Here is a 15,404-nt window from a genome sequence, read left to right as displayed (position 1 = left end):
TTCGTCGCTTCGCGACAAGCGTTGTAGGAGCTGCCATAGCCGCCATGTTTTTAGTTCTGTTTCTGTCAATGTTGACAACTGAATAAATAAATGCAGCTCTGAGCTTAGACCTTTTTGAACTGATATCAGAAGCCTGAGCAGCAGTCTTGCAATCCATGGTGAACGATTTTATTATTATAAATATACCAACAGAAATTTGGCGTCAATAATTAGTTTTTTTATCTATGAGTATGCCTGCCTCTGCTTTAGCGGGCGATTTGAACGGAGATGCGGCGATGTTGGCCAGCGCCTCCTCCGTGTTGGCGATGTTGCCGTGCGTCCACCGGTTTTTCTAATGGGTATGGTGGCTAGAGGGGGAAGTGTGACGGGCGGGAGCGGAGGGCTGTACGAATTCCCAATGAAAGATGGCGGTCACACCAGGTGGCGCTACCTGCGCCGTAGGTGCTTGCGGCGACATTTGCCTGCTTTGCGTATGCCCGCTAGACGTTAGTTTCACTTGTTTCTAATAATCGCTTATACCCCGCGCCCGTGCTGTTAAAGGCACTACGTGTTTGTTTCGCTAAGATGCATGTGTTGCAAGATCTTAGCGGTGTTAAGCAAGAGGAAAAAAAAGAAAACCAAGAATGCTTTTAAATCAGACGGAACTGGCGTGCCTCCAGGTTTTCATATTTAAATGTTTCTTAATAGCGGTTTGCTTTGACATGTTTAATCTGCAACATTGTGCAAAAACTGGGCTAGTTGGCTGATTTCCATGGTAAAAGTAGCGCAAAAAGACGGCAACACGAGAACGACACAGGACAATCGCTGAACGGTTCAGCGCTGGTTTTGTGTCGTTCTCATTATCGTGTCCCTTTTGCGCTGCTTTTACCATATTTATAGTCTGCTTCAGTTGAACTAAGCCACTTGCTCAGCTGCATAGCTCAGCTGACTTTAAAGTGTTTTTTCCTCTTGGTGAAGTGTAAACTGTTTACAATCGTTCATAGCGAGTATATTGGCTGCTGTGCGGTGAGTTTTTTTTTCTCTCTTAGTCTGCACCCCCTCGCCCCCCTCCATTTCCTCTGTATTGTAGGGGGTTCTCTTGAGCGCGAAATGTTCAAACCATTTACATTTTCCGGCTCCTTTTCCTTGAGAAAATTGAAGTGGAGATCGGAAAGCTGCAGCTGGAGGCTCTTTGATACTGACCATTTTATTTTATTATTTTAGCGATAGTTCTATCTATGCAAGGACCAATGATTTCTATTAACTTACGGCTTTATATGCATACTAAATACACGCAAGGGAAATGGTAAAACATGTTTATTTATCACACATTTGTCATCCCATAATTATGTCAGACATTTGTTATCACATATTTCCCTATCACGTTAAGAGGTCAACTTACTTGACCCTCCTCAACTTCAAGTTTCTGGCGCTCCCTTTGGACACTCCTGTCTGCTTTTCTTTTTTTGGCAAAGTACTTCGGTGCGTCCGGAAACACCGTAGGCACAGCATCTTCTGACAAACGCGGGGTATCTCAACAACCTCACCGTTTATAATGTGTTGGTATGTCCTTCCGATGAAACTCACGTCGAAGTGCCGCTCGCAAACAACGCCAGCTGTCCCTCGTCAGCTCTTTGTCAGAATGCTTAATATTTCGAGCTCATTGCTCTCGCCTCGAGAGATCCTTCGGGGCTTTAAAGACCGAAAGCTTCTCCGAGCACGATCTATACCCGCCTTTACAGCCAGGGACGAAGCATGTACTTGAGCGATTTGACGGTATGGTTCGCAGAACACGTGGGTACAGTGGCGGGTAAACAAACGACGACAGCGAAGGCGAGGCATCCGAACAAGGTGACGGCACAGCACGGAGAGAACGAACGAGCCCAGACGAGCCAAAGCAAGCGCGGCGAGCGCGAGTTAGCGCGAGCACCTACTACTACACCAGCGCCCCTTGCGGCGGCCAGAACTTTCATTGCGTTCCGCGCATCCCTCTCCCACTGCGAGGATACAGCGCCCGTCACACTTCCCCCTCTCTATATGGCTTCTTGCCAGGTCTTCTCAAGAAGGTGGTCACTCATTTTCGCTTGTGTTGTATCTTTTCATTTCGCTGATCATTCTCCCCACGATGCTGCTCTAAGTTTCCTGATGGCTTTGAGAAATGAGCCTATTTGCCAACCTCAAACCAGTGTAACCGCTGGTGTAACCAACGTTTTTAGGTTAAAGTAATCTAAAAACGTTGGGTGTAACTTCGTAGCGGGGAGACTGCCTCCTAGCTAGCTGTAGTACGTGTCGACAGTACGCAATTTGAAGTACTTGTATAACATTTGCGGCACTTGCCGTTTGCACCGCTACAAGTCGCAATCACGTGTACATGATTGTGATTGAGCATACTTCATGTTAATTACTTATCATTCATATAACTCCCTTTTTTATCGCTAACTCCCTTTCGAACCCATCTGCCCAATGTGACAACCATGCATGCTGAAGGTAAACTTGAGCTTTTCACGAACCCAAAAGCTCTGTTACGCCAAGCTTGGGTATGAGTGCACACGCGTTCGAGCTCAATTTATCTTATGGCATGTTTTTATTATTTTAACGTTTATCAATTACACTTACTTACTGTCCGGGTAGCCCCACGCCTGCCGCTTTTGAAGCCCGCGAGTGGGCCACCACGCGCATCGCCACTGTGCAGCCCGTGGCACTATGATAGTGGCCTGGCGAAATTATGCTACGTCAATGGTCAGTTAATTATTAAGCATTATGTGCACCCCACTTTGGCAATTTAAGCTTCACGTGTTCTTTAGAGTATGCAAGCATTTTACAAAACCGCTTGTGTACCACCGCCTCAAATGGCATTCTCACATAAAGGAATTCACCGTTGACCGGGCATCCTCCTAGTCACTGTGGCTAAAATTAACTCACACTGTGATCGACTGGCCAAAAACTGCGCGGTTTTATAAATTCGCATACAACAAAAAATACGGTAATTTGTAGAATAGAAAAATTTTGAATTAAAGAGGAAATTAAGGTGCCCAATAAAATGTAGGAAAACAAACACTAATTCTATTGCCTCCAAAAGTGCGAGCGTCCATTTTTCTTCGTCCTTGCATTTACAACGCAGCAAAATGAGTAAGCATGAAAATATCAACGAAGCCAGTTTTACCCCATACTGCAATAATGTGTTCGATAGCCCCTTCAGGCGCGAATTATGATGGACTGTCTGAAAGCGTCGTCAAACTCACGCAATATAATTCCAAAGCACTCGATGTTAGACCCAAGAAAGAAAATAAGATAATATGCTGTTTTGTGTGAGTTTCAGTAATTAATCGTAATTACGTAACATCAATTAAAAATATAATTGTTCTGCAATCAGTCGGGCTTAATTCTTGCATAAAAATAATCAAATGTTAGGCTCAAAATGAATGCCCAGTTTGCTTTTTTGGCGGTATTCTTTTCGAACAAAGAAACATATTGCTCTTGACGTTGGTCCTGGAACGTGGCTCGTCAAACGATCGTCGAACGGGGTAGTGTTTCCATTAAGGTGATCCTTAATGGATCACCTTAATAATTCGCATTGTGTGACGCCTGGTTGTTGTTTTACTCTTCTACCACGCTACATTACATATGTTAATGTGGTTCCTTCCACAAGCACCGACATGACTCTGAGGTAGGACACTCGCAGAGGGCCCAGGTTCGAACCTCGTTCCATCCTGGAAATTTTTTCTTATTTCGTTTTTTTTTTTTCTTATTTCGAGCGTTAGTGGTTACGAACACATGCGGCGGCGGCGGCGGACAACTACGGCGCCAAAAACGGCCCTTGTTGTGATCTCATAACAGCTTTCACTGTAAAAAATTATGGCTGGTTCGACAGCGAAGCTGTAAACAATACCCAGAACGATTACCGATTGTGACATCGCTTGAATGGTCTTCCCAATTAGAATCGTACAAAAGTGATATTGGCGTCGGCTATGTAGGCCAGGCTAACCCCGCCTGCTGCAACATCACAACCGTCACCACCACCCGGAGATTTCGGCGCGAAATTTAAAAACGAAACCTTTGACCTTGGTTTTCTCCTTTTATAATAAACCTTGGATGGTGAAATTAAGCCCATTAGAGTTCTCAGAGTACAATTTATCAATCTAAACCGATTCATAGCTTCACTTCTGTGTCCCTTTAAGAAACACCAGATAGGCAAAATTTCCGGAGCGCTGCACTATGGCGTTTTTCGTAGCATGTCGTGCTTTTGGCTCGTAAAACATCAAATATTATTATCAATTAGCGTTTGCCAAGCTTACAGAAATTGTCACTGCAATACGCATCCCGGACGGAACTCGTTTTATTGCGATCATAACATTTACAGGCGCTCGCGGCGGCCGGTCTGCTGTGACGTCTGCTGATCACGCAACCGGATTGAATCGAGGGCAGACGAGAAAGAGCGCGGCGTGCCAGAATAGTGCGTGTGTATGTATGTTACAGGAAATGTACTGCTACACCTTCGTCGTCCGGGGGTGTAGCTCAGATGGTAGAGCGCTCGCTTAGCATGCGAGAGGTACTGGGATCGATACCCAGCACCTCCAAGACAACTTTTTTTTTTTTTTTGCTTAGCATCTTTTCGTTTCTCTTTTGTTGCCGTTGTTTTGTTATAATCAAAGAAAATGCTTGAACGTTGCAATAAGAACAAAGAGTTCGTAATAAACATACCTCTGTTTTTGCGTGTTGAAAACCACGACATGATTATGAGGCCACCTGGGGTACTTCGAATAGAAATGCTCCCGCCACGGCCGAGTTCGCACCCGCTAATTTCGGGTCAGCATCCGAGCATCGTGCACAAGGTTCCCCATCGAGCGGGAGGGGGGGGGGGGAAGCTTCATCGCAGCGCCCCCGTCCGCTACTAAGTCAATGCATGGGGCAGATTTTGCCCCCCTCCCCCAACCCCCCATCACTATGGCGGCTCGGGCATTACGAAGTTAGTAACTGAGTTGCACCAACGACAAAATACTAATTGACCTAACGTTCGAACTTAGCGAAAGTTTTCTGTCTCACGAAGAGGTTTTAGAGTGCGAATTTTCGAGTTTCGAATTCGAATTGAGTATTGCTTAATCAAATAATTCGATTAGGCTTTCGAATCGCTAGTACTCGAAGTTTTGAATAATTCGACAGGTCGAATATCTAAAACGCCACAAAGGCCAATGGTGCAACTTGGTATATAGTGCGGAGTAGTTAAAACTAAAGGCTAACGTCGTTACGATAGACCTTTCGTTAAAACTTTCACCGATATGCTGCTTCGAAAGAACACGAGAAAACTGGCAAGCCCTTGACAGTTTCGATTATTAAACGAATGCTAGGACTTTTTGCGTAGTTCGGTCGCGTATGCCGCAAGCGCCGTGAAACGTCGCGTCTTTGGCCCGCGAAACCCTCGGTGATTGGCTTCACATCAGAAAATTTCTTCACGCTGTGCAGTCGCCACTGCCGCACCTCACCACTCGATCGTTCAGAAACTCCCGTCATTCCGGTGCGCAGTTACTGTGAACGGGCGCCCGAAGATGTTTTGGGCCCGGGGCACTCATGACGATTGCGCGACCATAGGGGAAAAACCTCGCTACCGTACTCCCCTCTGGCGGCTCGTCTATATACATGCCTGCGCCCCCAAATTAGCTAAAAAAAAAAGGGGAGGGGGCGGGGGGACTCTCCCGAACAGGCGCGTAATAATAAGGCTGTCACTATCTATCTTATTTAAGCGTTTCTTGTAAATAAGATAGTTCCGGGTCCTGCTACCGTCTTCAACTGCAGGAAACACCGTAACATCACGGCAAGAGAGCCTGAAGCCAGGTAATGTGTAAAATTGTGTTTCTGCACGACAATCTGTAGTCTTTCGGTAGCAGTCACTCACCGCGTTATGTGCTCGAGGACATGAGCAGAATTCATTTCCTTGTTCTTTTTTTTCAATTTTCAATAAAATCTTTTGTATTCCATGTTCGATTTGATATCCGATATTTTTTGCCACTATTCGGCACTATTCGATTCGAATTGGACTCGATATGAAATTTCACTATCCGCACACCCCCTACCATGTGCAAAACTGTGTGAGACTAAGGTTTGCATTGGCCTTCAGAAGGTGGCGGTTTCCGCTGTGGCGGCCCGTTGCATTTGCAGCAAGCGATCTCATTGCTGCGTAATGGCCGAAGTCGGCAAGTTTTTATTACAGATCGAAGCAAGTCAGCGCTATTTCTCTTTTACACAAACTTGCGTGTTGGTGTCGCAAACGTGTTCTTTGTTGCAGACAATCGCTGCGTGTTCACGATAAACAGAACACTCTCTTCCGGGACCTGCAAGCAAAAGAACAAAAAAGAAAGTCCGCGGTTAAGAGGACCCCATGTAGCTGACCGTCTCGTTCGAACGTCAGCTCGAAATACGGACGTTACGTAGAAAAGGCACCACGAAACCCTGCTGATAAAAATGTGCACTTTCACGAAACAGTACTAGCGATCGCCATTTCTTAGCACAAATCTATACGTTACGCCTATGCTTGTCAAGTAAAGTTTGTGGAGACGAATGTATTCATTTTACTGAATTTGAGCTGGATCGTGGTTTTCGCATAATATAGAGGCGTTTCAAACACACCTCAGCTATAGCGGGACGCAGTCACAATCATTGAGTCCCGCGAGGGCCGCGACAGTGACGAAGGTTGTAAAGGTGGGGTGGGGGGGGGGGGGGGGGAGGCCTGAACGAAATGTCAACAAATGTTGCCATTTGAAAGAAGGCCCTTCCCATATCTCATATATAGGTCATTTCTGAGGGGGATTTGATGTCAGGATTCGAGAAACCTATCACCGAGTTCTAGGATGACTAAAATCTGGATGCCTATCTGGAACCTGACCGCCGTCACTTGGTAGCGTCTCTTCTTGCGGTGAGTAAAATGGCCTTCAGCAACCATGGGCCACTCTTGAGCAAAAAACATTCGGAGGGAAGCCTGTCCGTTGGCCTTGCCACCAAGTTCCTTGCTGGTGCAATTCTGCCCTAAACCTTTACTCAGTCGGGCTGTTCATGTCATTTTTCAATGCTCAGGGTTACGGCTACGCATATTTTTTTTTTGGCGATAATGGCGACCAAGGAACTGTGATGTTGTATTCAGTGATCTATTCACTTCCAACCTTCATCTCGCAAAGCCAAAGACCAATGACATGCCTTTGTGTGGAGCACTTCATCGCTTCATTTTCATTTTTGCATCCATTGAGGAGCCTTTCTTTCGGACTCGACAAGGGGGGTGGGGGGTGGGGCGCTGCGGTGAATCTTGGCCCCCAGAGCTGGGTCGAAGATACATGCACCTTATTTAGATACTCATTGGGTATCTTGTATCTGTGTCGCGATACGTCTCGCAAGACGTGTATCAGTATCGGTATTTCCGATACATTGAAGAATGTATCCTGTATCTTAAGATACAAGATACTGCGATCGCCACACCACCGTGCGAAACAATATACGTTGGCTGAAAGCCGCTTATCAAGCTGATACTGCTGCCACTAAGTCACCAGAATAAAACTAAAGGACATTATTTTATCTTTCCACCAGAGTTTTTCAGCGAGGATAGGCGATGAGCTGTGAGCGTCCCTACTGCTGGAGCAGAGTCCCATGGTGGCGCTCGTGTAGTCTCGATAGACAAGAGCGCAAACGTACGCCCAGCCGACGTTTTGTTTTATCGCTTTTTCTTTTTAGTTGTGTCAGTGCCGTGACACATGCCACCCTATACTAAGTCAGTGTATGGGGCAGATCTTGCGCCCCCCCCCCCTCTTAGGTGATTAGGGGGAGCGGCCGCCCCCCTGCCCCCCCCCCCCTTGTCACGCACGCCTTTGTTATTAGCTCTTGGGGGTGCTGCCTGTATCGTGTTTCTCTGATTATTCGCTGTGTTTGATAAGGAACCGCTTTGACTTAGATATATTTGTTTTGCTTATTTAGGCTTCCGTAAATTCTTTTACTATTACTAATCACAAGGTAATCGGAGCCATAAGTGGCATTAGTCTGAATAGCGGCTGTGTCCTGTGGCGCTCTGTGCCACTGTACAATACGTCTGAATCGTTTCTGGGCGGCGCATGTTGTTGGTGACGTGCACCTGTCCGATGATCCGTTATTGCGAAAACCGTAATACGTTTACGGTCAAAGTAGAACTCCACATGTAGTGATATTTGCACCATCGTGCGGAGGCTTCTTACTGAAGGCCCCGCCACGGTGGTCTAGTGGTTATGGCGCTCGACTGCTGACCCGAAGGTCGCGGGATCGAATCCCGGCCGCGGCGGCTGCATTTTCGATGGAGGCGAAAATGTTTGAGGCCCGTGTACTTAGATTTAGGTGCACGTTAAAAGAACCCCATGAGGTCGAAATTTCCGGAGCCCTCCACTACGGCGTCTCTCATAATCATAGCGTGGTTTTGGGACGTTAAACCCCAGATATTATTATTCTTACTGAAGTTCTTATGATTACATGGCAACCCGCTAGCATGGTCGGCAAGCTGCAGAGCCGCGACCCCAACAATTACAAAAGTGACAAGCAAAAACCTCTGTCATCGAAGAGTATAAAGTGCTGTCATGTTAAGCAGCTGAAGCAACGCCAATAAGTTGTTTCGGAATGAAACTAACATACCTTGAGCAAGAAGTGCAAAACTTTTGAGATACTAACCCAAATTCATTCAAATGAAACAAAATTGGTCGCAGTTAATACATTTTTAAGCGAACATTTTCGTGCATAGGCATTTAGTGCTACATTATACATATAGATATATAATGGCAAATTTGCGAATGTATCGAAGCATCTTAAGATACAATTGGAATGTATCTTATCGGATACAATCAGTGTTGCAGTATATCTAATCTGTATCTCAAATACTTCTAGCCTGAGTATCTTGCATCGTATCGCGATACAATTTCAAAGTATCTTTACCCAGCCCTGGCCCCCACTAATGGAGAACCATGTGCACGCCTATGGGTCAGATTATTTTTTTAAACTCCAGCTATCACGCACCTAGTCACTACTATATACGCATATATCGTCGGCACGGCGCGTGAAACCCCGGAACTTGCATTATTTCGATCCCTTCACTTTGCGTTTCACACAAGCGCTGTGATGATCATTGAACATGTTGTTACATCACCGCAGCAGTGTTGAATGAAGCCATTGTTCTGCAAGTCATAATATAATAATAATAATAATAATAATAATAATAATAATAATAATAATAATAATAATAATAATAATAATAATAATAATAATAATAATAATAATAATAATCAATCAATCAAACGTTTATTTAATGTGCCCAGGAACAACCGTAAGGTCTTTGTACTGGCACACGAAAAAAAAAACAAAAAAAAAACAAAGGAAACATTCATAATAAAATATCAGGGATAAAAAAACGTTACAAAATTGCACATATACAACTATGCGCAGGCAGAAAAAAAAATATCAACAGTGTACAAGGCTATGTAAGTACAGTGCAAAGCTCGGAGCAGAACAACGACTGGGAGCTGTGAAAAACATCGAGCTCCAAAAAGTAAGCATTGTAAAGACGTTGTATCCTGCCAATGGTCGAATGTTCACAGAGGCAGGCGGTTACATGAAAAGGTCTATTCTCTCTGGTCAGCTTACGTGGAATTCGGAAATTAAGACAGTTGAGCAGTACAGGGCAGGATATGATACCATGCACAAGCTTGTAAAGAAATAACAGATCAGCGCGATTTCGTCGGCAGCAAAGTGATGGCAATGATAATAATCCAGCAGCGTTAGAACGAGATCCAGAGTCATTTCTAGCGAAACGATGGTTGTAAATGCTTAGGAATTTTTTCTGGACTCGCTCAATAGCGTTGCTGCTGGAATTAGGAATGCCATTCCAGATCACAGATGCATAATAATAATAATAATAATAATAATAATAATAATAATAATAATAATAATAATAATAATAATAATAATAATAATAATAATAATAATATCTGGGGTTTAACGTCCCAACACTACGATATGGTTATGAGAGACGCCGTAGTGGAGGGCTCTGGAAATTTCGACCACCTGGCGTTCTTTAACGTGCACCTAAATATAAGTACACGGGCCTCAGACATTTTCGCCTCCATCGAAAATGCAGCCGCCGCGGCCGGGATTCGATCTCGCGACCTTCGGGCCAGCAGTCTATAGCAGTCTAAGTAGGATAAGTAGGATAGCAGGGAGCCAGCTAGGGGCGTAGCCAGGATTTTTTTTCGGGGGCGGGGGGTTTCAACCACTCTTGACGTGTATGTTCATGCGTCTGTTTGTATATGCGCACGTAGATATACACATGCAAAATTTAAACATTTCGAAGAAAAAGTTAACTTCCCCCTTGAGAGAAAGAAAGGGAAGAAAAACAGAAAGAAAGACGAAGCGAGAAATAGAGAGAAATAGAAAGAAATTTATATAGGCAAAAATAAAGAAATATAAAAAGCAGAAAGAAATGTATATAGATAGAAAAAAAGAAATATAAATAAACAAAGCCAGAAAGACAGAAAAAATAGAGAGGAGAGAAAAAGAAATAGATATGAAGAAAGGAACAGAAAAATAAAGAGAAACAAGGAATGGAGCCCAGCTGCGCTCTTACTTCAGGCTTGGCACCACTAGCACGAAGCTGCCTTAATTTTTTGTTCTTAATGATCCAGGCGCACACGCGTTAGCATTCCAACCTTAGGCCATGTTGATATACTCACCGACAATGGTGCATGCACGGCAGCACTGCAGCAGTCCCTCTAGCGGCCGCGCCAGTATCTCTCTCTTCAAGCAGGGCCTCTTGAAGCACTGCAGGCAGCCGTAGACTCGGTCATTCTCCAGCAGTCGTATGCCGTAGTACACTGAGTAGAACTGGTTGCTCTCCGCAGCATTCAACGCCAGCGACACGGTGAACAAGGCTACCGGGAACGACGACAGCGCCATGCTTGCGTAGCACCTAGAGTGAAGCACACAGAGGTGCATGCAGCGATCACTCTTGGTGCTTGATGATCGCAGGAGTCCCTCGTTAAAGTGAGCTAGAATACCCTCGTAGTTACCTCCTGCAGTAGCGTAGCCAGAAATTGTTTTCAGGGGGCGGGGGCTTAAAGCATACTTTTTATATGTTCGTGCGTGCGTTTGTATCTGTGCGTGTATATCTCATCATCATCAGCCAGTCTACGCCCGCTGCAGGGCAAAGGCCTCTCCCATGTTCCGCCAATCAACCCGGTCCTGTGCTTTCTGCTGCCACGTTATACCTGCAAACTTCTTAATCTCATCTACCCTCCTAATTTTTTGTCTCCCCCTCACGCGTTTGCCATCTCTTGGATGGCAAACGCGGCCCCTATCCATTTCTTCTTCTTGATTTCAACTATGATATCCTTAACCCCTGTTTGTTCCCTGACCCACTCTGCTCTCTTCCTGTCTCTTAAGGTTACAGCTATCATTTTCCTTTCCATCGCTCGCTGCGTCGTCATCAATTTAAGTTGAACCCTCTTTGTAAGTCTCCAGGTTTCTGCTCCGTAGGTAAGTACCGGTAAGATGCAGCTGTTATATACCTTCCTCTTGAGGGATAGTGGTAGACTACCATTCATGATTTGATAATGCTTGTCGAATGAGCCCCATCCCATCCTTATTCTTCTAGTTATTTCCCTTTCATGGTTCGGCTCCGCGGTTACCACATGTCCTAGGTAGACGTACTCCTTTACAGCTTCCAGTGTCTCGCCACCTATCGCAAAGCGCTGTTCTCTGCCAAGATTGTTCCACATTACTTTAGTTTTATGCATATTAATTTTCAGACCTACTCTTCTACTTTCCGTATCCATGCGCGGTATACAACCAACCCCTTACATAGCCTTCATAGATTACGAGAAGGCATTTGATTCGGTGGAGACATCAGCAGTCATGCAGGCACTGTGGAATCAGGGCATCGACGAAGCCTATATAAACATAATGGAAGAAATCTACAGCGGATTCACAGCCACTATAGTCCTCCATAAAGAAAGCGACAGAATCCCAATAAAGAAGGGCGTACGGCAGGGATACACGATATCTCTCCAATGCTATTCACCACGTGTTTACAGGAGGTTTTCAGGGCCCTGGATTGGGAAGAATTAGGGATAAGAGTTAATGGAGAGTATCTCAGTAACCTGCGATTCGCTGATGACATTGCATTGATGAGTAACGAGGGAGACGAATTTCAGCGTGTATATCTACACATGCAAAACTGAAAAATTTGAAGGCGGGGTGGAGGGTTGAACATCCCAACCACCCACCGCCCCCCTAGCTACGAGTGACTCGCATAATCCCAGAGCGATCAATGATCGACTCGAAATATTCCTTCACTCCACAAGCGAACTGTGAGGCATCATGTCCTTCTATGCGGATATATAAATATTCTTCGTTTGTTCGCTCCCTCTTTTCCTTTTCTTTACTCCTTTCCTCCCTTGTTGATCGATTACCGCCGTCAAGATGTCAGCTGCTCAATCTGAGACCATTGCAGTACGGCTATCAGTAAAAAAAATTTATTTTCGCCTCTCCTTGTGTATGTATTTCCTCACATAAACAACCAGTTGCCACTTTCAATGCCATGCACTTCACTGACTTTCAATGCTATGCTATGTACCGACTTTATGCAGGGAACAGAACTGCGCGCTCATCGCGTGTGACGTGTTTCGATGTCCTAGGGCGAGCTAACAACGCAATAAAAAAGTCATAGTGAGGTGTTGAGAGGGAGCATGTTATAGAATACAGCAGTTAATGTTGGTATAGTTAATGAGCCGCAGAAATCAGGTTCTATATCTCGCGGAGCTGGTCTTTATTCAATAACGGCCCATTAAACGAGAACGGGGGAAAATTCAAAACCCGGTGTTCGAGATACGGCTTTAGCCCTAGGAAATAAATTCTAGGCCATCAACCACAACGCAAGCATTGACGTATTCTCAGAAACGCACGAAGATACGAAGCATACAAAATTATGAAATCGAGAGAAAGCGAACTTAACTGAACAGGATTTTGATGCGCATAAGGGTGGTGTAAGGGTGGCGAATAAGGGTGTCGCATAAGGGGCTCTCGCATACATGATTATTCTGTGAGTGCGCGAGCATGGCTAAGTTGGTTGCAATTTATTTTGATTGTCACTGCGTGCTCAGAATTAAAGAAATATAAATATGCAGGAACAAACTAAAAGTGCTCCTTAAAACCTTTTAGTCTAACACTAATTTTGTACAGTCCCTTGCCCTGCAAGCACCATTAAATATTCCGTTGTTGACATAACCTTGGAGCGAAGACAGAGCTTTAATAGTAACCTTCGCATTTACGTATTTCAATGCCACAGCTCCCCATTTCCTTTCCTTCTTCAACAGATAAAAGTACGTTCACAAAGGGCACAATACCTGCGACCAGGTTCCGCAGTAGCTTGATGGAGCCCAGGCCAAGCCTACTGTAGTGCTGCCTCTGTAGGTTTATGTGGGCACGTTTTATCGCGAATATCGTGGCGTCATCTCAGTATTCCCCGAGACTCTGTAACGGACAATGTCGGCACGCAAACATTGCATTTGTGCTCTCTGCACCCTCCTACTCACACCCTCGCCGATCGTCCTGCAGTCATTGGGAGTTCTTGGGTTACACCGTACATCCGGTAGCTGCGACACTCTCTCTTGCGTTTTTGCTATTTAGTATTGTTCTCCCCAGGCCAGAACAGGCAGTGCTGCTGACAGTTCGTTTTCTGGTCTTATGTGGAGTTTGCGTTTATGAACGACAAATTGTCCGTACACTGCGAAACTGACCATTCTTTACAACGCACTTTTATAATCATAAGGCACGCCTCACAAAATCTCAATTTTTGGAATATATAACCATCACTTTCTACGCTCAGTAATTTCAGAAGGCGCCCTAAATGAGTTCACGATGGGGCCTTAATAGCCGCTCCTACGGCTTAGGCTATGGCAGTGCAACGTGTTCCGCGCAGGCCTCTAGTTTGTTTTCTTTTATCACGAAAGTGTTTTATGCCGGGGTCCACCGATACTTCAGCGACGTATTTCCATCACGGAAATGACGTCGAAAAGATGCACGTGATCAAATGGCAAACAAAAAAGAAGTTCCATCAATGGGAGTCGAACTCAGCCTCCGACAACAAATGCTGGGCACGCTATCCACTGCGCCTCGGTCACTTTTTTTTTTTTCTCTTTATTGACTGCGCCACGGTCACGCTTCCTGGAGGCTTTACAAACGCGCCCATTCTATCTCACACTTTTCTCTCACAGTGCTCTTGGTCGGCGGGGTGGTGTTACCGTCTGGGGCCTGTAAAGTGAAGTAATGCACTATTAGCTATTTAACTGGACTACTAACACTATTAACACTATTAGCACTATTAACTGGACGATTCTGAAGACTAATCTGGTTGCTTCTAGGTTATTTGCAGGCCTTATCTAGGTGATGAGGGTAGCTTCTAGGTTGCTTCTAGGTAGTTGCTAGGCTTTAGCTAGGTGATGCTAAGTTGTTTCTACGTTGATTCTCAGCGCGGAGAAGTACGAGTTAAACCACAGACAGTCACAGACAGGACACGGATGTCCAAACTCCAGAGACAGAAACTCGCGCTGAAACCAAGCGTTCACACCTCTCATAGATCTGCGGGCAGGTCGTCGTTGGCGTAGGCCTTCCATCGCTTCGGGATCTTTTTCGCAGCAGCCGTTGCCTTCCCCGTTCCCTAGTGTGGGGCTAACTGTTGCCTTCTTCCTTTTTAGTGGACCAGTGGTGAGTAGCGGGATTTATGCGATTTTTGTGGCACATACCCGTTTATCATGGTGGTAGTTTTCTGATAGGCCAAACAAATTTCTGTGGCACGTACGCATTTGTTGGGCTAACTGTTGTCTTCTTCATTTTTAGTGAACCAGTAGTGAGTAGTGGTGTTTACCAAATTTCCGTGACATCTGCCTGGTCGGCCACACAGGGCAGACTATACTCTGTTCCAGAAGTTCCGTGCAGCACTGTGGAAAGGTCGTGTAGCCTTGGCTCTGCTGCGCGGAACTTCTGAAACAGAGTCTGGAACAGAGTACTCTGTTTCAGAAGTTCCGTGCAGCACTGTGGAAGGGTCGTGTAGCCTTGGCTCTGCTGCACGGAACTTCTGGAACAGAGTATACACAGGATAGGTCGCACAAGTTACGGCTTCGCTGTTGAAAACATGGAGGACGCTTGAGCTTCGCCTTTATGAGCACAACGCGATAGTGTAACCGGGCCCCATTGGCATCGATTTCTCAATCGCTAGCCTGGCTTCCCTTCTCGGCGGACACCTCAACCGTGTCACAAGGATAGGAACGTCTGTGCGCGTAACATTGGCCGTTTCAAACTATCCTAGAATGCCCACTGCAACTGCAGTTGCGAAGTGCCCACTACGCCATTATTCTTCCTTTCGCAAGTTTGCGAAGTAC

At 45.4% G+C, this 15,404-nt stretch overlaps 1 protein-coding gene and 1 non-coding gene across 2 annotated transcripts; one reads left to right on the top strand and one right to left on the bottom strand.

The window, feature by feature from the left end:
- Nucleotides 1–4,483: 4,483 nt before the first annotated feature.
- On the top strand, nucleotides 4,484–4,556 carry Trnaa-agc (transfer RNA alanine (anticodon AGC)). The gene has a single exon. It is a non-coding gene; the product is annotated as a tRNA-Ala (tRNA).
- Nucleotides 4,557–6,155: 1,599 nt separating this feature from the next.
- LOC119377179 (uncharacterized) lies at nucleotides 6,156–13,544 on the bottom strand. Its single transcript, XM_037646763.2, has 3 exons — nucleotides 13,371–13,544; nucleotides 10,701–10,936; nucleotides 6,156–6,305 (listed from the first exon to the last, which is right to left on the bottom strand). Exons 2-3 carry the CDS (start codon nucleotides 10,921–10,923, stop codon nucleotides 6,202–6,204), a joined length of 327 nt encoding a protein of 108 aa, XP_037502691.1. The 5' UTR covers nucleotides 10,924–10,936; nucleotides 13,371–13,544; the 3' UTR covers nucleotides 6,156–6,201.
- Between the last annotated feature and the right edge of the window lie 1,860 nt (nucleotides 13,545–15,404).

This window comes from Rhipicephalus sanguineus, unplaced genomic scaffold (assembly GCF_013339695.2).
Source record: "Rhipicephalus sanguineus isolate Rsan-2018 unplaced genomic scaffold, BIME_Rsan_1.4 Seq380, whole genome shotgun sequence".
NCBI classification, from domain to species: Eukaryota; Metazoa; Arthropoda; class Arachnida; order Ixodida; family Ixodidae; genus Rhipicephalus; species Rhipicephalus sanguineus.
This window is presented reverse-complemented; position numbering and strand designations above follow the sequence as displayed.